The sequence below is a fragment of the Triticum aestivum genome, chromosome 4A (genome assembly GCF_018294505.1).
Source record: "Triticum aestivum cultivar Chinese Spring chromosome 4A, IWGSC CS RefSeq v2.1, whole genome shotgun sequence".
NCBI lineage: Eukaryota > Viridiplantae > Streptophyta > Magnoliopsida > Poales > Poaceae > Triticum > Triticum aestivum.
In genome coordinates, this window is record NC_057803.1 from 613346352 (window position 1) to 613373399 (window position 27048).

Here is a 27048-nt window from a genome sequence, read left to right on the forward strand (position 1 = left end):
CTTTTGGAATCACTTGATTATGAATCACTAATGCTTGCGAACCATGCCTCATGGGCAAGATGACTAAGACTCTATTCTCTGGAACAATGGAGTGAGCTACTGACTTATTGGAAATAATACATACAGATGTATGCGGTCCGATGAGTGTTCAGGCTCACGGCGGGTATCGTTATTTTTTGACCTTCACAGATGGTTTGAGCAGATATGGGTATATCTACTTAATGAAACACAAGTCTGAAACATTTGAAAAGTTCAAAGAATTTCAGAGTGAAGTTGAGAATCATCGTAACAATAAAATAAAGTTTCTACGATCTGACCGCGGAGGCGAATATTTGAGTTACAAGTTTGGCCTTCATTTGAAACAATGTGGAATAGTTTCGCAACTCATGCCACTTGGAACACCACAGCGTAATTGTGTGTCTGAACGTCGTAACCGTACTTTATTAGATATGGTGCGATATATGATGTCTCTTACCGATTTACCACTATTGTTTTGGGGTTATGCATTAGAGATAGTTGCATTCACGTTAAATAGGGCACCGTCTAAAAGTCCAGTGAGACGACACCGTATGAACTGTGGCTTAGCAAGAAACCTAAATTGTCGTTTCTTAAAATTTGGGGTTGCGATGCTTATGTGAAAAAGTTTTAGCCTGATAAGCTCAAACCCAAATCGGAGAAGTGCGTCTTCATAGGATACCCCAAAAAAACTGTTGGGTACACCTTCTATCACAGATCCGAAGGCAAGATCTTTGTTGCTAAGAGTGGATCCTTTCTAGAGAAGGAGTTTCTCTCGAAAGAAGTGAGTGGGAGGAAAGTAGAACTTGATGAGGTAATTGTACCTTCTCCCGAATTGGAAAGTAGTTCATCACAGATCAGGTACAATGATTCCTACACCAATTAGTGAGGAAGCTAATGATGTTGATCATGAAACTTCAGATCAAGTTACTACCAAATCTCGTAGGTCAACCAGAATATGGTACGCACTAGAGTGGTACAGTAATCCTTTCTAGAAGTCATGTTACTAGACCATGACGAACCTACGAACTATTAGGAAGCGATGATGAGCCCAGATTCCACGAAATGGCTTAAGGCCATGAAATATGAGATGGGATCCATGTATGAGAACAAAGTATGGACTTTGATTGACTTGCCCGATGATCGGTGAGCCATTGAGAATAAATGGATCTTCAAGAGGAAGACGGACGCTGATAGTATTGTTACTATCTACAAAGCTCGAATTTTCGCAAAAGGTTTTCGACAAGTTCAAGGTGTTGACTACGATAAGATTTTCTCACTCGTAGCGATGCTTAAGTCTGTCCGGATCATGTTAGCAATTGCTACATTTTATGAAATCTGGCAAATGGATGTCAAAAATGCATTCCTTAATGGATTTCTTGAAGAAGAGTTGTATATGATGCAACAAGAAGGTTTTGTCAATCCTAAAGGTGCTAACAAAGTGTGCAAGCTCCAGCGATCCATCTATGGACTGGTGCAAGCATCTCGGAGTTGGAATATACTCTTTGATAAAGTGATCAAAGCATATAGTTTTATGCAGACTTTTGGTGAAGCCTGTATTTACAAGAAAGTGAGTGGGAACACTACAGCCTTTCTGATAAATATATGTAAATGACATATTGTTGATCGGAAATGATGTAGAATTTTTTGGAAAGCATAAAGAAGTGTTTGAAAGTATTTTTTCAAAGAAAGAACTCAGTGAAGCTACTTACATATTAGGCATCAAGATCTATAAAGATAGATCAAGACGTTTGATAAGACTTTCAATGAGTACATACCTTGATAAGATTTTGAACAAGTTCAAAATGGATCTGTCAAAGAAGGAGTTCTTGTGTGAGTTGTAAGGTGTAAAGTTGAGTAAGACTCAAAACACGACCACGACAGAAAATAGAAAGAGAATGAAATTCATTCCCTATGCCTCAGCCATAGGTTCTATAAAGTATGCTATCCTATGTACCAAAGCTATTGTGTACCTTGCCATGAGTTTGGCAAGGGGGTACGATATTGATCCAGGAGTGGATCACTTGACAGCGTTCAAAATTATCCTTAGAAGACTAAGGAGATTTCTCGGTTATGGAGGTGATAAACAGTTCATCGTAAAAAGTTATGTCGATGCAAGCTTTTACACCGATCCGGATGACTCTGAGTCTTAATCTGGATACATATTGAAAGTGGGAGCAATTAGCTAGAGTAGCTCTATGCAGAGCATTGTGGACATAGAAATTATCAAAATAGATACGGCTCTAAATGTTGCAGACCTGTTGACTAAACTTCTCTCCCAAGCAAAACAAGATCACTCATTTGGTGTTAATCACATAGCAATGTGAACTAGATTATTGACTCTAGTAAAACCTTTGGGTATTAGTCACATGGAGATGTGAACTAATCACATAAAGATGTGAACTATTAGTGTTAAATCACATGACGATGTGAACTACATTATTGACTCTAGTGCAAGTGGGAGACTGAAGGAAATATGCCCTAGAGGAAATAATAAAGTTGTTGTTTATATTTCCTTATATCATGATAAATGTTTATTATTCATGCTAGAATTGTACTAACCGGAAACTTAGTACATGTGTGAATACATAGACAAACAGAGTGTCCCTAGTATGCCTCTATTGACTAGCTCGTTAATCAAAGATGGTTAAGTTTCCTAAGCATAGACATGTGTTGTCATTTGATGAATGGGATCACCTCATTAGAGAATGATGTGATGGCCAAGACCCATCCATTATCTTAGCATAATGATTGTTTAGTTTTATTGCTATTGCTTTCATTATGACTTATACATGTTCCTCTAACTATGAGATTATGCAACTCCCGAATACCGATGGAACACCTTGTGTGCTATCAAATGTCACAACGTAACTGGGTGATTATAAAGATGCTCTACAGATGTCTCCAAAGGTGTTTGTTGGGTTGGCATAGATCGAGATTAGGATTTGTCACTCCGTGTATAGGAGAGGTATCTCTGGGCCCTCTCGGTAATGCACATCACTATAAGCCTTGCAAGCAATGTGACTAATGAATTAGTTACGGGATGATGCATTACGGAATGAGTAAAGAGACTTGCCGATAACGATATTGAACTAGGTATGATGATACCGATGATCGAATCTCAGGCAAGTAACATACCGATGACAAAGGGAACAACGTATGTTGTTATGCGGTTTGATCGATAAAGATCTTCGTAGAATATGTAGGAGCCAATATGAGCATCCAGGTTCCGCTATTGGTTATTGACCGGAGATGTGTCTCTGTCATGTCTACATAGTTCTCGAACCCGTAGGGTCCACACGCTTAACGTTCGATGACGATTTGTATTATGAGTTGTGTGATTTGCTGAACCGAAGTTTGTTCAGAGTCTCGGATGAGACAAAGGACATGACGAGGAGTCTCAAAATGATCGAGACATAAATATTGATATATTGGAAGGCTATATTTGGACATTGCAATGGTTCTAGAGAAGTTCGGCTATTTTCCGGAGTACCGGGAGGTTACCGGAACCCCCCGGGAGAAGTTATGGGCCTTATGGGCTATAAGAGGGAAGCACACCAGCCCACAAGGGGCTGGTGCGCCCCCCCCCCTTGGGCAGGAGGCCGATTAGGACTAGGAGAAGGGGGCCGGCCCCCCTTTCCTTCTCCTTCTCCCTTCCCCCTTTCCTACTCCGTGTGGGAGGTAGAATCCTACTAGTTCTAGGGAGTCCTAGTAGGACTCCACACCTTGGCGCCCCCCTAGGGCCGTCTGCCTCTCCCTCTCCCTCCTCTATATACGGAGGCATGGGCACTCCAAAGACACACAAGTTGATCTTTTAGACATGTGCGGGCCCCCCTCCACAGTTACACACCTCGGTTATATCATCATAGTGCTTAGGCGAAGCCCTGCGCCGGTAACTTCATCATCACCGTCACCATGCCGTCGTGCTGATGGAACTCTCCCTCGTCCTCAACTGGATCAAGAGTTTGAGGGACGTCATCGAGCTGAACGTGTCTGATCGCGGAGGTGCCGTACGTTTGGTGCTTGGATCGGTTTGATCGCGAAGACGTTCGACTACATCAACCGCGTTACTAAACGCTTCCGATTTTGGACTATGAGGGTACGTAGACACACTCTCCCCGGTTGTTGCTATGCATCTCCTAGATAGATCTTGCGTGATCGTAGGTAAATTTTTTGAAATACTGAGTTCCCCAACAGTATCATCATTTCACCAACATAACATGTGCTAAAAAGTTGAGAGGGCTAGGACAAAAACTGGATGCATTTCGTGTACAAAATGGACAATCTCTTTCGAAGTATCGCAGTTTATGACAAAATCTCATCTGTTACAAAGGCATTTCATTTTTTAACTTATTTCAACTCCAAACTTTTTGTGCGTTCAACATGCGCCATTCAAAGACACATCATCAATTTTCAACTCTTTCTAACTTCATTTGCTATTTTTCATGCATTTACTGATTTTCTAGCTAAATGACCCTGAAATTGAAAAGCACTACAAATGAACTCTAAAAAGGTTGAAAGTTGGCATGGTATCGTCATTTCACCCACATAGTATGTGCTAAAAAGTTGAGAGGGTTACGGCAAAAACTCATCTGTTACAAAAGGCATTTCATTTCTTGACATGTAACTGTGGTGATATTCTAGATAAAAGCCATAATCAGAATAGTTGTGGAGAGAAAGTCTTCACTTTTTCTTCGTGTGTGTCCCTTGCTTATTGCGCCGTAACCATGGATAATCTTCATCGTTTAACATGATGCTTGGGTCAGCCTTCACTTTGAAGGGAGGAATTTCTTGACACTTTTCATAATCTTCAGACATGTCTGTCTTGCCCTCCACTCCCACGATGTCTCTTTTCCCTGAAAAAACTATGTGGCGCTTTGGCTCATCATATGATGTATTCGCTTCCTTATCTTTTCTTTTTCTCGGTTTGGTAGACATGTCCTTCACATAGAAAACCTGCGCACATCATTGGCTAGGACGAATGGTTCGTCTGTGTACCCAAGATTGTTGAGATCCACTGTTGTTATTCCATACTGCGGGTCTACGTGTACCCCGCCTCCTAACAGATTGACCCATTTGCACCAAAACAAAGGGACCTTAAAATCATGTACATAGTCAAGTTCCCGTATGTCCAGTATGTAACCATAATATGTCCCCTTTCCCCTGTTGGTTGTTGCATCAAAGCGGACAACACTGTTTTGGTTGGTGCTCTTTTGATCTTGGGTGATCATGTAAAATGTATTCCCATTTATCTCATACCCTTGGTAAGTCAATACAGTCGAAGATGGTGTCCTGGCCAACGAGTACAGCTCATCTCCAACAATGTTGTTACACACGAGATGTGTTTACGACCAACTGCCGAAAGTCCTGATGTGTTCACATGTAATCAAGTCGTCAGACTGCTTCGAGTGTATGGAGCGCAGGATATTCTTGTGTTTATTGACATACAGAGTCACCAAGGTAGAATTTTGTAGAACTGTGTAGTGTTCTTGAGCCCAAGTATGCCCGTCCCTACATCTCTACCTAATAATAAAGCACGTATGGTTTCTGCCCGTCTGTCGCGCCAATTTACAAAAATGCCCTTGCGTTTTCATGAAATCAACCCGCAGTCCAGATTTAAGTCACACCGAACCGTTATTTTATAGTTTTTCAAAACCCCCCTAACTTTTTAGGTATTCTATCCACGGATCATATTTAAGTCAAACAAATGCTTTTCTAAACCATCCATATCTTTTAAACCGTAACTCCGATTTAAACATGTTATATATGAAATTTGATTAGAAAAATATGTAGAATATGAATATAAGATTATTTTAACCTATTAAGTATTCTTAAATATTATTTTGGAACATATTTAATTCAAGCAAATGGTTTTCTAAATTATACGTATCTTTTAAACCGTAACTCTGATTTTAATACGTTATATATGAAATTTGATTAAAAAAATGTGTGAAATCTATATATGATGTTAATTTTACCTGTTAAATATTTTTAAATATTGTTTTGGAAGAAAACTTATAACTATAGCGCACGATCCATTTTTCTTTCACACAGGCGGCAATCCAGATTGCAAATAAACACCCACTATAATCATGTAGAGAAAAGAAAACATCGAGAAATACACATGCATACCTCTAAATACGTCGCAGGGGAAAACAACAGATTTCTCATCGCGAGTGTGAGAGAAAGCGAGAGAGAGGGAGAGGGAGGAGAGAGGGAGAGAGAGACGTCTTAGGATTAACCATATTCTAACACGTTTTGGTTTGTGTGAACACTAAGGCCACCACCGGCAAGGGTGAGAAGAAGGATAAGCGGCAACACAAATATGATGCGTCGCTAAAATAAAGGAAATGGACCTATTGTAGTATTGAGTGATGGTTTTTCGGTTAAGAGTGTGTGTTGTGTTTTTTTCTCCCGTTGCAGCGCACGGGCTCTTTTGCTAGTATTATTGAATCCGTTCCTAGCGTGCCTTTTCCAGTTAGTCTCCCCTCATACCATGATTGAGGGATACCAATCGTCTTAAGTTCAAGAATGAAGTCAACACAAAACCCAATGACCACCTCTGTTTGATGGCCCATGGAGATGCTTCCTTCTGGCCTAGCACGGTTACGAACATATTTCTTTAAAACTCCCATGAACCTCTCAAAGGGGAACATATTGTGTAGAAATACAGGACCCAGAATGGCAATCTCGTCGACTAGATGAACTAGGACGTGCGTCATGATATTGAAGAAGGATGGTGGGAACACCAACTCGAAACTGACAAGAATTGCAGTAAATCATTCTTTAACCTTGGTAGAATTTCTGGATCAATTACCTTTTGGGAGATTGCATTGAAGAATGCACATAACTTCACAATGGCTAATCGAACATTGTCCGGTAGAAGCCCCCTCAATGAAACCGGAAGTAGTTGCGTCATAATCACGTGGCAGTCATGAGACTTTAGGTTCTGGAACTTTTTCTCTGGCATATTTATTATTCCCTTTATATTGGACGAGAAGCTAGACGGGACCTTCATACTGAGCAGGTATTCAAATAAGATTTCCTTCTCTTCCTTGGTAAGAGCATAGCTGGCAGGACCTTGATACTGCTTTGGATGCATGCCGTCTTTTTCGTGCACAGTGGTCCTCCCGTGCCTCCGGTGTATCTTTTGTCTTCCCATACACGCTCAGGAAGCCTAGCAGGTTCACACAAAGATTCTTTGTCAAGTGTATCACGTCGATTGCGGAGCGGACCTCTAAGTCTTTCCAATAGGGTAGGTCCCAAAATATAGATTTCTTCTTCCACATGGGTGCGCGTCCCTCAGCGTCATTCGGAACAGATTGCCCGCCAGGACCCTTTTCATAGATTACTTGTAAATCCTTGACCATATCAAGTATGGCATCACCAGTACGGAGGGCGGGCTTCTTCCGGTGATCTGCCTCACCTTTGAAATTCTTGCCTTTCTTTCTTAAGAGATGGCTGGTCGAAAGAACTCGACGATGTCCCAGGTACACATTCTTCCTGCATTTGTCCAAATATATACTTTCGGTATCATCTAAACAGTGCGTGCATGCGTGGTATCCCTTATTTGTCTGTCCGGAAAGGTTACTAAAAGCAGGCCAATCATTGGTTACAAACAGCAACACATGTAGGTCAAATTACTGCTGTTTGTGCTCATCCCACACACGTACCCTTTTCCATTCCACAACTGTAAAAGTTCTTCAACTAATGGCCTTAGGTACACATCAATCTCGTTGCCGGGTTGCTTAGAGCCTTGGATGAGCACTGGCATCATAACGAACTTCCGCTTCATGCACAACCAAGGAGGAAGGTTATAGATACATAGAGTCACGGGTCAGGTGCTCTGATTGCTGCTCTGCTCCCCAAAAGGATTAATGCCATCTGTGCTTAGACGAAACCATACGTTACTTGCGTCACCTGCAAAGTTCCCCAACTTTCTCTCGATTTTTCTCAACTGCGACCCGTCAGTGGGTGCTCTCAACTTCCCGTCTTTCTTACGGTCTTCTTTGTGCCATCACATCAACTTGGCATGCTCTTTGTTTCCGAACATACGTTTCAACCATGGTATTATAGGAGCATACCACATCACCTTGGCAGGAACCCTCTTCCTGGGGCGCTCCCCCTCAACATCACCAGGGTCATCTCGTTTGATCTTATACTGCAATGGATCGCATACCGGGCATGCATTCAAATCCTCGTACTCACCGCGGTAGAGGACGCAGTCATTAGGGCATGCATGTATCTTCTACACCTCCAATCCTAGAGGGCATAGAACCTTCTTTGCTTCGTATGTACTGTCGGGTAATTTGTTATCCTTTGGAAGCTTCTTCTTCATTATTTTCAATAGCTTCCCAAATCCGTTGTCAGATACACCATTGTCTGTCTTCCATTGCAGCAATTCTAGCTAGTGTGGTACCGAGCTTTGTGTTGTCATCTTCGCAATTTGGGTACAACTTTTTTTGTGATCCTCTAACATGCAATCAAACTTCAACTTCTCCCTTTCACTTCGGCATTCTCTCTGTGCATCAACAATGAACCAGCGAAGATCATCATCAGGCACATCGTCTGGTTCCTCTTGATCTTCAGCTTCCCCCGTTGTAGTATCACCGTATTCAGGGTGATAGTTGTCATCATCCTCTTCTTCTTCGTTGTCTTCCATCATAACCCCTCTTTCTCTGTGCTTGGTCCAAACATTATAGTGTGGCATGAAACCCTTCTCAAGCAGGTGCAAGTGAAGGGTTCTCGAGTCAGAGTAATCCTTCGTATTCCCACAGACAGTACATGGACAATACATAAAACATTCTGCTTGTTTGCCTCAGCCACTTCGAGAAAATAATGCATGCCATCAATGTACTCGGAGGTGCGTCGGTCATTGTACATCCATTGCCGGTTCATCTATGTGCATTATATAATTAAGTGTATCAAAAACCATTACAGAACATCATGAATAGAGAAGTGACCAAATTAATACAAGTTCATCATCACATTAAAACCAAAGTACTGTAGTGATCAAGTGTTATTACTGCAAAAATAAATACATAAAGTTCGTACATAGTTCTCATAGAACAACATATAGCTCTCTAGAGCATCTAATTAAAACATACATTGAAACTAACATACAACTATGTAAAACATTTAAATGCAACAACAAATGCGATCATAATCGCAACTAAGGTAACGATTGATCCAACAACATAATGATTCCAAGCCTCATTATCAATTGCATATTTTCTAATCTTCAAGCGCATTGCATCCATCTGGATCTTGTGATCATCGACGACATCGACAACATGCAACTCCAATTCCATCTTCTCGTCCTCAATTCTTTTCAATTTTTTCTTCAAGCAATTGTTTTCTTTTTCAACTAAATTTAACCTCTCGACAAGAGGGTCGGTTGGAATTTTTGGTTCACATACCTTCTAGATAAAAACATCTATGTCACGTTGGTCGGCATAATTGTCATAAACACTTAATGAAACAAATAGTAATAAAAGATAATATACCACATCCGAATCATAGACAGGATGAGGGCCGACGGGGCGGATACCAAAACCATGGCACTATATAATAACAAACAATAATAAAAGTAAGAAAATTATGCAGGTATCTATCTAAATCATACAAGTAAGAATTTTTTTTCTTTTAAAAAGAAGATAAGAACAAGAGGCTCACCACGGTGGTGCCGGCGACGAGATCGGTGCGGACGATCGACGATGGTGAGGACGGGGACGGGATGGGACGGACCGCCAAACCTAGACAAATCTTGGGGAAAATGGAGTTTGGAGGTCGAGCTTGGAGAGGAGAAACCTTAAGTGTGGCTCAGGCATTTCATCGAACACCTCATGTGCATAGGAGGTGAGAGCAGAGCAGCACACACCTCCCACACGCCGGCCGGCCAAAAAACAGAGGAGTGAGCGGGCAGGGGTGAGCATATATATAGGCATCACTTTAGTCCCGGTTGGTGGCTAGAATTGGGACAGAAGACTGACCTTTAGTCCATGTTCCAGCCACCAACTGGGACTAAAGGGGATGTGCCAGGAGCGAGGACCTTTAGTCTTGGTTCGTGTTTGGAACCGGGACTAAAGGGGTCAGACAAACCGGGGCTGGTGCCTGCCGTGGCCCGGCCGGCGTCCTGGCCTCAGGAACCGGGACTAATGCACTTATCTGGCCTGGACCAAAGCCCCGTTTTCTACTAGTGTATGCTTTTCTCATATTGTCTTTGCTAAGTTACTACTACTGTTGTTGCTACTATTCCTACTGCTACAAGACTACTACTGTTGCTATTGCTACTGTTATCTCTGCTATCAAAACTATCATACTACTGTGCTACTAAACACTTTGCTATAGAGAAATAACTTCTCAGGTGTGGTTGAATTGACAACTCAACTGCTAAGGCTTATAAATATTCTTTGGCTCCTCTCATGCCGAATCAATAAATTTAGGTGAAATACTACCCTCGAAAACTATTGTGATCCTCTATACTTGTGCGTCTTCAACCAACAAAGAATTCATTTGTTAGATGGAGCTCATGATGGAGCAATTGATCCGTCAGACGGCCCAGGTGCCACGTTTGCTGCCGCGTGTGGTCAAGGAGGAGCCGACGTCCTCAACGCGCTACCGTCTGAAGCAGTAGTCGGTGTTCCCTCTCCGGCGGGTGAAGGAGCCAGCGTCCCCCACCCACCTTCCTGCCCGGCCCGCAATTGTGGCGTCTAGATAGGGCGCCATGTGAAGGAAGAGCTCACCGCCATCGCACAAATGCTAAACCCGTATTGGCGGGCCTGCGTCGCCTCCCCGCCGCAATCGCCGCATCAAGGACGAGGTGCCGCCCGCGATCACCAAGGCGCAGGGCCGCATCCTCCACTACCTCGCAGGCGGCGGTAGTGGCGCTCCCTCGGGTTGGGGCCGGTCGTCTCCGCGACACAACCACGGCATCCAGATTGGGCGCCGCATGAAGGAAGAGCTCGTCGTCAGCGCACAACCGCTAAACCCGTATTGGCGGGCCTGCGTCGCCGCCCCGCCGCAATCGCCGCGTCAAGGATGAGCTGCCGCCCGCGATCACCAAGGCACGGGACCGCATCCTCTACTACCTCGAAGACGGCGGTAGCGGCGCTCCCTCGGCTTGGGACGGTCGTCTCCACGGAGGAGCGGGCGGCGAGGCAACATGTGTGGTACGAGCGGCGCAGCGCCGCGCGCTGCTCCGCGTTCACCAAGTTGGACGCGCTGCCGGAATGGGTATGCAACGATCCAAACCCCGCTACCGCCTGGGCGCTCGACTACTCCGTCACCACCACGGAGACAGCCGCCAGACGCCGCCGCCGCCTTGACGGCGAGCTCGCCAAGATTGACGAGAAGTGGTCGCTTAGCAACTCTTCCGCCAAACGCCGGCAGGGGCAAGGCCGCCGCTAGGACTCCGCGTGCACCGTCAGGACTGGTCGTGGCTACCCACCGCACTGCGTAGGAGGAAGCAGAGCGGCTCCTCAGCAAGCGTCAGGCTGTGGGCGGACAATGCTATCGTGGGCCACCGGCGTCCCACCACCGCTGGAGGGCCGACGAGGGCGACAATGCGGCCGAGCAGGGCGGCTACACGTACGAGGTGGTCGTCTGGTACAAGTTATAGGTTTTATCAGTTTTTAGCTAAACGGCTGAAATATTGGTCGTATATATAAATTATCTCTGAACTCGGATGAAATCTGATGTGTTTGCTTAAGTTTGTCCTTTTTTCAAATTTTGTTTGAAATATTTGCGTATATTATAAGATGGCCGACTCTGACATTCATGTTTGTGGATTGGACCCACTATTCACGCACGGATGTGGTGTTTTGCAGGGAATGACGATGCGTTCCTTCGACTATACGTTCGTCCACTCTACATGTACCAATCACTCCTGGAATTAGAATCAAATCTGTACGTGTTGTGTTAGGCGTGCATGGACGTGTCAGTCAGTGTTTTCTTTCTACAGAGTATGTCAGTCACTGTTTATCATGCACATAAATGGTCACCGTCTATCAATCATGCACATCAACGAGGCGTTGTTGAGATATGCTCTACACATCGATGATGTAGCACTTACGAATGCTATCAGCGAAGATGAAGCCGCACCCGTCTATGGCGTACCCTGCACTGTAGCTGTTGAGATACTCGAAGTACCTCTCGGGCATGCTGACCTCGGCCTCCATGGCACAATCCTCGAGCGCCTTGTATGCTAGGCCTGGGCTCGTCAGGACAACACAGTGTGACCGATGCACCGGCTTCTTATCGCCCGTCCACGGCTGACAAGCCGGGTCTTCTGCTGGCACGTAACGATAAATCTCATGAGGTAGGAGAGTCTCGTATCTAGGTGTAACTCTAAAGCTTGTAAGCACCATCTTTGTCTCATCCTGCAACATAGTAGGGATGTCCTGTATCTGATCGGCTGAGAGCTCCGTGTAAGAGAGAATCCAATAGCTAATAGCCTACAAAGCAGTTCACGTCCGTGATTAATACTATTCACATCTTGTGAGTAACACTTATACCACATGATATTTGTATCTTACCTGTGTTACACGCCCGGCATTGTAGTCATCCTCGTTGACCACACCGTGACGCATCGCCATTCGAAGACAGACGACAAGCAGATCCCTAGGATTAAATCCATTGCCTTCTTTGGATTTGATATACTCGAGCACCATCTGCTTCAAATGCTTGTGTGATAATCTAATGTTGAAGTCACGAGTCTGTCCGGCTGGACGCTTGGCGTACATTACCTTAAAGGCACACTCCATAAGGCCAAGCGTCGCGTGATAAGCACAATCTCCTGTATATTACTTAAGCCAGTCAATACTTACTACGAATCCATTGAGAATCAAAAGAGAAGAGGAAAAAACACCATTCGGTGGTCCATCGATTTATTATGGCATACTCTAACCTTGGGTGTTCGAATTCCAACGCTCATACAGGCATGTCATGTGATTTTCATTTGTTTCGCCAAAAACACCGAAACAAGTCTTGGAACTTGTGTGTGTGTGTGTGTGTGTGTGTGGTGTGTGCCGTTATAAAAAAGACAGAAAAATTGAGTACAAAATGAATATCAATAAAATAAAATATGGAATGATACATCAGTATATATCTAGAGTGCATTCAGAATAAAATATAGAAAAATATGATAATATGTTACAAATGTGTAAAATTAAATATAAACAGTGAGCAAAAACTGATATCAATTAAAACAACACATAGAGCATTATCTAGAAAATGAAATCACATAGGAGTTTATATAGAAGTACGTATAAAATTAGGTAGACAGAATTAACATAAAGCAAACATCAACTGAAATAATGCATGTAACAATATAGTAGTTCAAGATAAAAAAAGAGTAAACATAAAATAATATATTATAAATGTGAAAAATAAGTAGAATTAATTAGCAGAACACATAGTTATAGATCAAAGAGATCAAATACTAGAATATCTAATTTGACTCTGTGACTATACGGTGATAGCTGTGGCATGCTTCTTCGGCCAAGACATGTTTCATGGGGTCCAGCGCATGCAAAGTAATGGAATGGCTCTCTGCATGCCTCGTTTTCCAATCACATGTATGTATGCCTTTTACTGGTAGCAATTACGATGCATTGGCCCGCAATACCAAGATTTGCAGATGCAAGTACATCCGAATTTCTCCATTTTGTAGAGACATGGATTGTAAATTAAAATGGAGCTATCATCTAGCAGAGTAACAAGATAGGCTACAAGCTCGGCTAAAAGACTAGTATTTTGTCTCTTTCCTCACATTCATTTCATTTGCTTAGAAGCACGGCGTTAGAGCTATGGTTTTGCATAAGATTTCACTCTTCTTATTTTTTTCATGTCTTTCTCTTTCACATAGTTAAAAACACCTTATTATACTTGCACCTAAGGATATGGATTATAAATCCAAGTGGAGAGATTATAGACAATTGCATATTTGCGTATAGCACACAAAATATGAAAAAAAATAGTGCAAAGTATAATAAGTAAAAATATTGGACTGATTTATTACAATTGTGTAATGTCAATAACAATATCATATTACAGCCACATCACCATGTCGGTAATGAGTAAAAATAGAATATGCTTAAAACTGTTTAAATTTTTACAACACAATTACATGTACTCATTAGGAGTTACACCATAGAAATTCTAGCTTCTCCCAACTTGCATGTAGCCTCACTGCCATACGACAGCGGGCACTTTAATTCAGGATGCGTCACAATTCACTTTTCCACATTGTAGAAACTGAAGCAAATACCGTGAGCGCAGATGAGTTGTGAGGGTGGCAGCGTTTGTTGGCCCAGATGAGTTGAACTAGTGGGGTTGGTTTAGCTAGCATTGTTATATTGGTAGCACTGCTGTTGGTGCGATGGCTGTGAGCTACGGCGGTCGTCCTGCACGGTGGCCGTGAGATATGGCATCACATATGATTTTGTGCAGTAAAATAAAATGATTACATGATAGCATGGTTAGTGTCTAGGGCATACCTGGTTCCTGCCTCCGGGGCGGCGGCAGAACATGCTTACCAAGAAAAGGCCTTTTGCGCCTACTGAACATGAAATTGAATGGATCTCGCACAAAATACTTGTGTGCTACAAAAGTGTTTGCAGTAGCAAGTGTTGTGAACATATTAACAACATTTTAATAACAACCAAAGTTAAGATAAAAGAACCGTACTGTAAAGTTCTATGTTGTCGTTTAAGATATCATACATGCCATCTAGATCAGCCCCAAAAATTTCCTAGAAGTGTCATAAAAATATGCAGGTCAATAATAAATTTAAGCAACCGAGGTGAACATGAATAAGCTAAATATCAAAGCCATACTTCTGCAAAACATCAATTAATCATGACAATTAATGACATAAACGGAACGCCTGCGACTGGAGCATATGGAATGAAAGGCATCCATACAGTACCTCTTGAATTGTGCCTTCATCGTTTCGCTTCTGCTCATCAGCCCCATCCTCTTGTTCCTGGCCATCTGTCTCCATCTTCTCAGCTTGAGCTTCCTCTGATGCTTCAGCCATGTTAGTATCAGGCTTGGTGATCACATAGTACTCAGCAGGAACTTGGGCACTGCTCAATGCCTGATCACAATGACAACAAGAGTGTCAGTACAAAGCACCAGAGCTAAAAGACACAGCATGTTGCCTTTTCAAGCCTTGTAACTTCATCAAGTGTCTGAGAGTATACGATAGCAGCCTACAAATGAAAGAACTTGTTAAACAGAAATTCACAGCCAGATGTATTACAAAGGAAAACAGAGGATACTGACACTGTTGACACGACCTAAGATACAGTAACTGAGAACAAAAGATGCCTCGGTAACTGGGATGAACAGAACATATAAATAGGGGTTCAGTAAATGATCTGACCATATTTTATTCCCTGAATGCAACAGTCAAGTATTCCCTCCGTTCGGAATTACTTGTCACAAAAATGGATGTATCTACAACTAAAATACATCTAGATACATTCATTTTTTGGACGAATAATTCCGAACGGAGGGAGTAATAGGGGTTCTACTCAACTTGCAATAATGACATGAACAGGCTGTGCTCATATTAGAAAGAGGGAGTCAGTACCTTGATAGCTGTGATTTGTGCAGGCGCTGGAGCAACTACTTTAGGGCCCTGGTCTTTTGTGGTACCTTGAGCATCCATCATTACTGAAGTATAAGCTTTGGCAGCAACCTTCTTTGGCGCCTCCTCTGCCTCCTTTGAGTGGAACATTTGTGCTGCTTCGGTTCTCTCCTACAGGAAAATAAAATCTCGCAGAAAATTTCAGAGACAGACACAAAACCAGGGACACCAGATAGTGCTAATAAATATGATAGCCAAAAAGCATTGAATGGCATTCATGCATCTAATTCACAGAAATTCAGTTAAAGAGTTGCTCTTTCACCCAAATTTGTAGGCAAGATGGTATGTGAATAAAAAATGTGTTGGTCCACACATCAAATTGAATAGTATTCGCTAGATACCTTCTCTTCTAAGAATTTTGTCCTTAGCATCACATGTGTACAAATAAACTATACATACCGAATGACTAATGGCCATGAAGCCAAATCTAACAAATAGTAACCAGACGTTTAAAGAAAGGTAGTCGATAAACAGAAATAACTTGGCATGCTGAAGCCAGTCAAGGGAATGAAGGTTTACCTCTGGATGTGCAACAACATAGTCATACTTCTTCCATGTTTCTTCATCTTTAAGTGCCTGACAAATAAAAATGTAGAAACACTCAAGAACCAAGCAGAAACTGGAAGTGCCATATTACGAAAATAGCAGTCATGTTGAGCAGGGCAGACGAAAACAGCAGTCAACACAACATCAATGTGCTCCGTGAAATGAAACTCTTCGTAAGTTTCATAGCCTAAATGATGAAATAGTTCAATTTCTTCATGCATGACCAATAATAATTCAATGCATAACTGCAAATTCCATATGAAAACTGCAGACTTCAGAGTGGAACTACCAATCAGAGTCAGAGGGTAACATGCGTATTACGGTGAAAATTCCAGTGAGCTTCAAGCCTCCAACTACATGCTCGATAGCCTAAACTAATGTATGTGACATCACCATCAGAAAACTGTTTCTTCCAGAAGAGGTCGTAGGCGGGTCAGGGTGGGGGATAGTGCCTATCCCACCTAAGCGCATGCCTACCATGGTTAAGTGCTTCTGTTGGCGCCTAGTCACGCTTTTTCTTTGCTCTAGTACCCACTGTTCTGAATTGTGCAACACTAACGAATGAATTCTGTAAATACACTGGCGAACAGGCTGTGCACATATTAGAAAGAGGGAGTCAAGTACCTTGATAGCTGTGATTTGTGCAGGCGTTGGAGCAACTACTTTAGGGCCCTGATCTTTTGTGGTACCTTGAGCATCCATCACTACTGGAGTATAAGCTTTCACAGCGACCTTCTTTGCCGCCTCCTCTGCCTCATTTGAGTGGAACTTTTGTGCCGCTTCAGCTCTCTCCTACAGAAACACAAAATTTCATACAAAATTGCAGAAACATACACAAAACCAGGCACGGCAAATAATGCTAGTGAACATGCCAACCAAAAAACATTCAATGGCATTCAAACATAGAAACCAGGCAGAAAATGGACATCATGGTAACAATAAAACATTTGAAGTAAATATCAAGCCCATACCAAACATGCCAGTAAAAGACCTGGCCATATTTTTTTCAGAATGCAACTGTCAAGTAATAGGGGTTCTACTCAACTTGCAATAATGATATTAACAGGCTGTGCACATAATAGAAAGAGGGAGTCGAGTACCTTGATAGCTGTGATTTGTGCAGGCGTTGGAGCGACTACTTTAGGGCCCTGGTCTTCTGTGGTACCTTGAGCATCCATTACTACTGGAGTATAAGCTTTGGCAGCAACCTTCTTTGCCGCCTCCTCTGCCTCATTTGAGTGGAACTTTTGTGCTGCTTCAGGTCTCTCCTACAGAAACACAAAATCTCATACAAAATTTCAGAAACAAACATGAAGCCAGGAAGACCACATAATGCCAATAAACATGCCAACGGTAAAACATTCAATGTCATTCATGCATCTAATTCACAGATATTCAGTTAAAAGAGTTGCTCTTTCCCCCTTTTGCTGCCAGCACTTCTGCACTCAAGTCTAAAATCACTTTGGAAATCATTCCAAAGGAAATGAATGAACTTGTGAGAAATAAACCAGCAAATCAAGCAGCGACATGATTATAAATCAACGATTCCTAGTTCCATTAAAAAGGAACTGGAGAAAATTATAATAAGAAAGAGTATTAACTGCTGAGAGTACTCATAAACTGTCAATTAATGACAGGTACTCTTTTCTTTTAGAAGTCCTAAGAATTTTCTTGACTTGATACTCTTTTCTTAAAATAAGCATATATGTGTTGTTTTCAACTAATATACCCCTTCACTCAAAATAAGCATGACTTAAAGGCTAAAGCAGACATAATTTATTCATTATCATAAATCCGTAAACCACATAATATTGCAATGCTGATTCATTTTGACCTTGTTTGAACTAACTCATATCTTAGACAATGAAAACATATATTGGCAGGTGTATGTGGGCCGTCAATACATGTAAAATATTATGTTCAGACATTATATCACTAGATTTCTGGGTTTATTAGAAAAGAAAATTCACAAACTGTTGGTTTCCCGTATATGAAGAACCAAGCAAAGTTCAATGCAAAACAGTTGCACACAAATGGTAAATGATGTTTCATCATTAAAGGAAATGCAAACATAGGATGATGACTTTAGAAACTATGATTAGCTATCAAATGAGAGAAAACTGCAGCAAAATTAAACAGGTGTCATTCAGAACAAAATCATTGGCACTATGCAGAAGTATATTTGGACAACATGACAATCAAGAAATCAAGCCTGACTACAGATGATTCAAATATCAAACATAATTGTGTTATCAAGAATTTGGTGGTTGCTAACCTGTTGATTCACTTTCTTGAAGTCCAGCAAACGCAGATGCTTCAGTTTGTGGATCACATATAACCGGTAATCTGGTTGCTTAGTAACGGTATTATCCAGTAAGCTGAGAAATTGCAGCTTTGGAAGAGAGGCCAAGGGGTCAATCTCCGCAAGACTTGTAAGGCGATTGTTCGTCAGCACCAAAGTATGCATCTTGGGTAAAAACTCTACATGACACGAAAGCAAAGAGAATTGAAGAAACAGACAAGCTATGGAGCAGATTATGAAAGTGACAGAAGCACATGGCAACAAGACAAGATATTGTTCCTCTTACCACCAAGGTTGGGATTGATACATGTTATTTTGTTGTTGTTGATTAACAGAGTGCCAAGGCGATTCATGAAAGGGAAATTCTCGAGCCTCACAATCTCGTTGTCCGACAAATCAATCATATCAAACTGGTCCTGTTATTAAAAAAGGAACAAAGACAGTTATAAACACAACTAGAGAAGGAACTGGAGAACTATAAAACAATTCAAAATGAGATAAAGAAATCCCTATGATTTCAATTTCAAATCAAGCTAAAAAATTTAAATATTAAGCAATCCCTAATAAGAAAATAGCCAGGAGGTGTGTCACTCATAGTAGAATCAGTACCAGAAAGTAGGCTGGTAACACAATAACAAGCTACTATGTATGCACAGCTCATAGTGAAGAGTACTTTATTTTTAAGGCGAAAGGTCTCCAGATTCACCACTATTATAATATGTACCTCTTGTAAAATTACTACAAGATGCAGTCCAATACTTCATTCCTCCCAGCCTTAAGCTGGCATAGCAGTGTGTAAAATCCACTATTCTGAACTGTAACAGCAAGATCAGCACTGTTCGGCGGACACTACGCTAAAATGCTCAAACAGTACCTATATCACGACTTGCAACCCCAGCATAACATTGCGTAGCAAGCACTGATAAAGGCAAAACCCCTGCTTATAACATGGGTAAGGATTATGAACCCACCAGCAGAGATGTTACAGCATCGAATTACCAACAGAAATATTCCCAGCAGTAACGTCTGCTAACTTGACAAGGCAACCACAGCATTACCACTCCCAGCCTCTGTGCCACTTCAATTTGCAGCCAAGCAAATCGATAAGCAGAGCACTAAAGGCGTCGTGACCAAGTATATAAACACTCCTAACAGCAATTTCTTCTACATGCACACAGCTCCACAGTGGAGAGCACTTTATTTCTGGGGGAAAGGTCTCCAACCTCACAGGTATAATATGCAGCTGTTGCAAAATAACTAATAAAGTGCATAAAACCCATTATTCAGAGAGTCAAAAACAAAACGACCACTGTTAGGAGGCACACACTGCACAAAATGCTCAAATTATCACGACAGTGCTTGCAACCCTAGCGAAACATCACCAGTTTCGCCCCGAATCAATCGCAGCAGCATTTCCCCTCCGAATATCAGTTATCAATTGCAGAGTTATCAGCCAACGCATTATCAGTAGCTATCTAGCGCCGACAGTTCCTCTTCGTACCCGTTCTAAGGGTGCACCAGTTTTCGTACAGCACGAATCCACCCGGAACACCCGCCGTAGCTGCTACTTGGAATAGGAAGGAAAGGTACGGCACGGGAGCCCGTGGTGCGGCGGAGCTCACCTCGGTGGCGCCGAGGTTGTCGATGAAGGCAATCTTGTTGCCTGCCGCGGCAGAGGAGGAGAAGACCAGTGGAACCGGTTAGACAGGGGAGAAAAATCGAGAACCCTAGATCTGAAGCAAGGGAAGGGGAGGGGGGGGGGGGGGGGGGGGGGGGGGGCGCGGGGAGGGAAACCTCGGAGGTCGAGGACGCGCTCCTTGATGGCGCTGAGGAACTGGGGGCTCCGCCGAATCAGGTCGGCGCTGAGCCTCGCCATGGCGCCGCCGCGGCGTCTGGCGGCGCGGTAGCCCTGCGGCGTGGGCGCGCCGCGGCGGTGGCGTGCCCTTCGCTGCCGCCTGCGGCTTGCTGCTGTCTGTTTGAAATGAAGCAGAGGACTGGCAACGGAGAGAAGAAAGGGTGGAAAACTGGGAGGGAACCTGGCCGTGGAGAGTTTTTTTAAGGTGACCTGGCCGTGAGACTGGGGACGCAGGGAGACACCACGCTGTCGAATTGGATTTGGCTGGGCTGGCCAACTCACTATGGTTTTCGGCCTTCCGACACTCGAGGCCCGATACACATCCTCCCCCTTCTTCCAAAAAAAGAAACATGAAATCATTAATTAGAGTATTCTTTGCAAAGGTCTCTCCCACCTTCCCGTCACTTATCCTGAGAGTTTTCTTCTTTTTTTCATAGGTCCGTAATGTTTACTCTTAAACCGTGCGTCCAAATCTTAAACCATTCTCACCGTTGTATTTCTCGTGTCGACATCTTCAAAACTAGATCCCATGTTGATAAGTTTTGAGAAAAAATAATTCATAAAAAAATGAACAAAAAAACCGAACCGAAAGCACATTTTTTTATTCCTTTTCGAATGAGGCACGATTGTGCCTCTCGCCGAAGTATACAAAAGATAAGTTTTTTCGTTTTTGAGAAGCGTGGCCGTGCCATTCGTGAAAGCAAATCCGTGCCTTTCGCGAAAGCAAATCCATGCCTCTCGCGGAAGCAAAAGAAAAAAAATCATTCAATTTTTTTTATTTTTTTGTCCAAAAGCTAAGAAAGACCAGTGAAAAGCCAGAAAAATAAAATAAAAAATAACATCTAAAGAGCTGAAAACGCGTGGGAAAAATAAATAAGAGAGAGCGTCCAGAGCACGACACGTGGTGGCCCTTGCGGGGGCTTCCGAAGGAGTACTCCTTCGTTAGTTGGTCCAAAAAAACACCATCCTTCTCCGAAAAAGGGTATATATGGAGGACAGGCTCCATGTTTCTCAAATACCACACCTATCTGCATCTAATAAAAATCAAAAGATTCTGAAAAAAAATCAAAAAAATGTGCATACACATATACATGTAGACTACATATGTTCAAAATTTTATAACAATATATTTGCATACGTGCCATGCAAAAAAGACAACTATGTGTATAAAATGGGCCATTGTTTTTATTCCTGGGCCAAGATTTTGTCTTTTTATTTAGCTTACAAATAATTATATTTTCAAAGGATTTTATCAGTATATAACACATACAAGTATTCATAAAAAAGCAAACTTTTTTAGTACGCTTTCTAATCCCTTCTTTCAACTAGTAAGCTTGCACGTGCAACACACGTCTCTGCTAATGCTCTTTTCGAAGATAAATCCACTCCCAATCAAATACACCTTGTCTACATGTCTCGTACCACCGTATACTTATAGTTGTTGATGGTAGTATAAGATGACACACACACAAAATACAGCCAAGGTAACATTCATCATATAGGCCCGAAACCATGTTTTCAGGCCCTTACATCTAGCACGAGAGGTTCAAAGTTGTTTTATGTCATTTTTTTTCATAACTTGTCTCCATATAAATAGAGGTCATTGATGGTACTTTCAAAGACTGAACATTTTGATTTATCACAAACTACATAAAATAGATATGTGTGAACACCATGTATTTTGGGATCAATGTTGCAACTTGCAAATTATACCTTTTCTCCCCAAGAAATTTACAAAGGTATGCATCAATGTTTGATTCTGCAATGTCAGATGCCAAGAAAGCACTCGTACATTTTCAAGGCAACATTATTTCCAATCAAACGTCATGCACATTGCCCGGCTTCTTTTACCCTGGAGATGAATTCATCCAGAGAATCTTGTAGACCATCCATCACATTGTTTTGCCTGCAATTCCAGTATGTACAAGTACAACACCATTCAACAGGGTGCACATGCACAGAAAAAGAAGTAAAAGAGACAAGTTGGGAGTTGTACATTACTAACTGAAAATGATCTTTTATCCATTTTCTTAAAAGATTCCCTTATTGTTGATTCTTCTTGGTAAGTAAAAGTAGGAAGACAAGATTGTGGTGGAAGGTTTTCTTTCTTGTTCTCTCTCCCTGTGAACTGTAGGAGTGATAAAATGGTTTATTTTCCTTTAAGCAGTAAAATTTGACTTGAGCACACAAGTGAAAATATTTTAATTTAGAATCTATAAATAATGATACTGTTTGCTTTGGGCAAAAGGATTGCGAAGTATTGGTTGAGGCGCGGTCTGTATTTCATTTCTATGGTTCCACAAATGATAGAAGCAAAAATCTCTCATTAATTGATGGTCGGACTTCTTAGATTCAGGTAAGCTGAAAAATCAAAAAACAATCAAGAGAACACAGTATTTACTATTTTGGAAAAAAAAGAACGTCAATCTTGTTCACATTTAATGAGAGCAATCTCCAGTTCTCTCTAAGTGCTTAAAAGGCAGTGAAACATGTGTGAATGAAAAAAGAATATACATAGTAGATATAAACTTTAACCGTTGGCTATGTTTGTTCACTTATATGATCACAATAAGTAAATGTATCTTGTTGTCCAATAAAGCAAAACATATCATGTGTCGAAGTATATGCTAATTATGAAATAAATGCCAATCATGTAATCAGATATGATAAGCACACAAGCAAACATAAATGGAATGACATGGCATGAAATCTCTAGCCAGGTTTTCTTTTAAATACCCGGAAGAAGAATCTGGCTGGTCTCTTTCAATTGCACCTCCAACTTTGTTCGGTGACAGCGACGTGGAGTTTGGACAAGATTCCCTGGGAGCATAAGAGAAATCATGAGGAAATTATTTTTACCTATGCAATAGTTCAAACATGCTCCTATTGATCAGTACTAAGATGAAGCCCTGCAATTTGGTGTTGCTACATAAAAGGACAGCTAAAATGATCATCGAGAACATTCTACTGATCCTTCTATTTTCTGGAACGACATCAAGAAGTAACTTCCTGGAATGGTATGACATTTCTAGTACTTAGGAATCTATTATCCTTTTCATTTTATAGGCATATATTCTATCACGCACAACCCGATCCTTCTGTTTTCTGTTCAAGAAAAGTGAACTCCAGTATGAATCTGATTTATCATCATCTTCTAATAGTAAAATTGAATTCTCAAGCAGTATAAAAGAAAGCATGACTAAAAGTTATTTTCAAAAAAGCATGACAGAAAAAATAGGAACCGCAAACTATCACTAGTAGGAAACCGGGCAATAGCACCGGTTCGTAAGGCCCTTTAGTGCCGGTTTAGGAACCGGCACTATTATTTCGGCACTAAAGGCCCCCCCCCCTTTAGTACCGGTTCAGCACGAACCGGTGCTAAAGGGGTACCACGTGGCACGAGCCAGCTCCGGGGGCCGGGAGCCCTTTAGTACCGGTTGGTAGAACCAACCGGTACTAAATGGTTGTGGGTTTTAGTTTTATTTTGTATTTTTCAATTAAATTTGTGTTATCAATTTAATTTAGGATTGTTTTACGTTATAATGAGTTGTAGTCGTCATCATCATCATCATCATCGCATATTAATAAATAAATAAACTCTAGCTAGCTAAAAATCATCGTGGTCGTCTAATTACCACTATTTAATCATCATAGTCATTACCCGCTAGCTATGTAATTCATCATCAACGTTGGCTAGCTTAAAGAGGAAACATTCACTTTGTAACAGAAGCAAAGAGATATCATCAAGTTCAACATAATCATCACCAACATCGAAGTTCAGGACACGGATCCGCCATGAGACAAGTACTAATTAAGAGCATGAAGAGTAGCTACTGATCCTGCTGCTCCCTCTCAGGTAGAATAGCATAGAACATGTATAGCTATCCTGATTCATCATACTGGAGCATGCAGATGAATCTGTCTCCTAATCTTGGGTTGCGCTTCTCCTTACTGCCCCCTAGTACTTCTCTGCGATCGTTAACAATTTTGCTCCAATCTTTCACTATTAAGCATTCTTCGCTTTTAGAAATCCTGAATGCACTCATGTGCAATGTAGGAAATCTTGGTCGTAAGCTAACCATTGACATGCGACCTTTTGTCTCGATCCACTGAGGCACAACTGTCATCGGAAGTCCCTGTTGAACAACATCGTATAGTAATTAATATACTAAGCAATGAAAGTTTAGTTTCAAAAATAATGTATGCAAAAGATGCACTAATTAAGGACAAATATTTAAAATCTTACCATCTTTTGATTATAGATGTGATCGTAGTTCAATACGATCACCATTGGTCGCACGTTTTGAGTACTAACATTTCTAAGTGTAGGGAAAAAATTTGTCTTGACAGTATTAAGATCCTCAAGCCATGAAACATAATGACTTATCTCCTCGCAGTTTAGTTGAGCCCCGGGGCAGTAGTAGGTCCTGTCTACCAAGCGCCGGACATGTTTGCTTGAACCGAAATAAGCTGACAATACAAAATAGTTGTCAACTATTTTTGAATAAACTGTACGAAAGACATAAACATATGCATGCATGATTGAGAAAAACTCACCAAATGGTAGAACTGGAGGCGTTTGCACATCGACCCAGATGTCTATATTACCTTCAATATCATCTTCCGGACGAATATCAAAGGTGATAACCATATCAGGCTCAAATGCATAAGCCTTGCATAGTGCTTGCCAAGTTTTGCATTCAAAATGGGTGTATGTGTCTCCATTATATAACTTGACGTTGAAAGTATACACATGCTGCGTCTTCAAGTAAACTCTCTTTACCTCCATATCATCTATAGCACTGAAACCTATCTTATCCAAGACAAAAATTCTTGCATGGCAGGGGATGCGCTAGTAGAATAGTGAAAATTTAAAATTATAAGTTGAAGCAAATGAAGCATAAGTTTTGCATTCAAATAATAATTGATAAAGTGACTTACTGTATCAACTTCGAATGTCTCATCCAGCTTGATGCTGAAGCGCCTACCATCAACAAGGAAATTTTGGTCGCACCGGCCGCGCTGGTCTTCACAGTGTTCGCACATAATAAAATATTTTTCGTCGTCAGATGACATTTCTTATGTTCATATAGGTGATACATTAAACACCTATATCTAGCCAAATATATATTCATCTAACATTTGACATTAATATATCTAACTATATATTCAATTAACATTACTATATATTTAACTTTTCTATCTAATTCATCTAACATTCGACATTAATCTAACATTTGACATTAATCTAACATTTATATAAACTCAAAATATATAAAAAATTAAATAAACAGAAAAACTCATTAACAAATAATATTTTAATTAGATCATCAAATCTCATATACCTAAATTTTCTTACTAAAAATAAACTAGTTATATTAATTATTCAACTAGTTCTAATCTCATATATACCTAAATTTTCTTACTAAAAATAAACTAGTTATATTAATTATTCAACTAGTTCTAATCTCTAGTTCGACAATTTTTCTATCTAGCTAGTTAATTCATCTAACATTTGACATTAATCTAACATTCGATAATCTAATTAACTTTTCTAAAAAACAAAAAATAAGTAAAAAAAATTGTGTGTGTGTATGTGTGTGTGTATGCATGTGTGTGTGTATATACGTATATGTGTGTACGTATGTGTGTATGTGTGTGTATGCATGTGTGTGTGTGGTATATGTGTGTGTGTGTGCGGCCCCATATGCCGCCGCCCCGTACGTACGAGCGGGGGCGCCGGCGTACGGGGCGGGGGCGCCGGTGTGTGTGTGTGTATGTGTGTGTATGTGTGTGCGGGAGCAAGAGAGAGACGTACGGCCGCGGCGATGACGACGGACGGCGGCGGCGTTCGGGGCGGCAGCGCGAGACGACGACGACGACGGGCGGCGGCGGGGACAGCGACGATGACGACGGACGACGGTACGGGCGACGGGCGGCGACGACGGGATCGAGCGGCGCGCGCGGCGGAGGTTGGAGACGAAGTGCGGAGTTGAAACTGAAATTTTCGTAAGTGCTATATATATAGGATTGGCCTTTAGTACCGGTTCCTGGCTCCAACCGGTACTAAAGGCCTATTTTCCCCAGGCCAAGCGGCGGGAAACGAAGGCTTTTAGTACCGGTTGGAGCCACCAACCGGTACTAAAGGCCCCCCTTTAGTACCGGTTGGTGGCTCCAACCGGTACTAAAGGGTGTGCGCTGCCAGGCGAGGGGCGCAGAAATTTAGTCCCACCTCGCTAGCCGAAGGGCGCACACACCTGCTTATAAGCCCCGCCGCCGCTGCTGTCTCGAGCTCCTCTCTAAAGCAGGCCTTCTGGGCCTACCTCTGCTACTCTGCCCTGTGGGGCCTATTGGGCTTGCGGGCCTGCATCCTGGCCCAACAACAGGTTGGGTTTCTAGTCGTATGCAGGCCGCTGTGGCCCAGTAGGTGGGTTTTTTTCATTTGGTTTTTTCTTTTCTGCTTTATTTATTTTTAGTTGTTTTTTGTTGTATTTAGAGTTTGCGCTGCCACCCCAAAATTTAGTCCCACCTCGTCCGGCGAAGGGCAGCCGCACTGGTTTATAAACCCAGCCGCGGCTACCTCTTCGAACTCCTCTATATAGCAGGCTTCTAGGCCTAATTAATTAGGGCGCGCTGCCCTGTGAGTCTGCTGGCCCTTCTGGGCCTGCATTTGCA

General features: G+C 41.9%; 1 protein-coding gene across 5 annotated transcripts; it reads right to left on the bottom strand.

Moving 5' to 3' along the window:
- Positions 1 to 14006: 14006 nt before the first annotated feature.
- Positions 14007 to 20525, bottom strand: LOC123087572 (U2 small nuclear ribonucleoprotein A'). Of its 5 annotated transcripts, none has more exons than XR_006441431.1 (12): positions 20313 to 20525; positions 20141 to 20181; positions 18805 to 18934; positions 18492 to 18697; positions 17317 to 17484; positions 16841 to 17008; positions 16190 to 16246; positions 15614 to 15781; positions 14945 to 15115; positions 14739 to 14767; positions 14514 to 14618; positions 14007 to 14420 (listed from the first exon to the last, which is right to left on the bottom strand). XR_006441431.1 is itself a non-coding variant. In XM_044509613.1 (12 exons), exons 1-12 carry the CDS (start codon positions 20392 to 20394, stop codon positions 14407 to 14409), a joined length of 1374 nt encoding a protein of 457 aa, XP_044365548.1. In that variant the 5' UTR covers positions 20395 to 20525; the 3' UTR covers positions 14007 to 14406. The 5 variants fall into 5 exon arrangements, 4 of the variants coding, with proteins under 4 accessions (XP_044365548.1, XP_044365550.1, XP_044365549.1 ...); XM_044509613.1 differs by having other exon boundaries at positions 14704 to 14767; XM_044509615.1 differs by lacking the exon at positions 16841 to 17008 and having other exon boundaries at positions 14704 to 14767.
- Positions 20526 to 27048: the final 6523 nt, after the last annotated feature.

Bases quoted from the DNA above. Each gene is read 5' to 3' on its own strand.
- LOC123087572 (XM_044509613.1), bottom strand. From the start codon at position 20,394: ATGGCGAGGCTCAGCGCCGACCTGATTCGGCGGAGCCCCCAGTTCCTC. The intron at 16,247-16,840 runs GTACTTGACTCC...TTTATTTGTCAG, and splicing joins CACAAATCACAGCTATCAAG to GCACTTAAAGATGAAGAAAC. The intron at 14,768-14,944 runs GTACTGTATGGA...TGACACTTCTAG, and splicing joins ATGAAGGCACAATTCAAGAG to GAAATTTTTGGGGCTGATCT.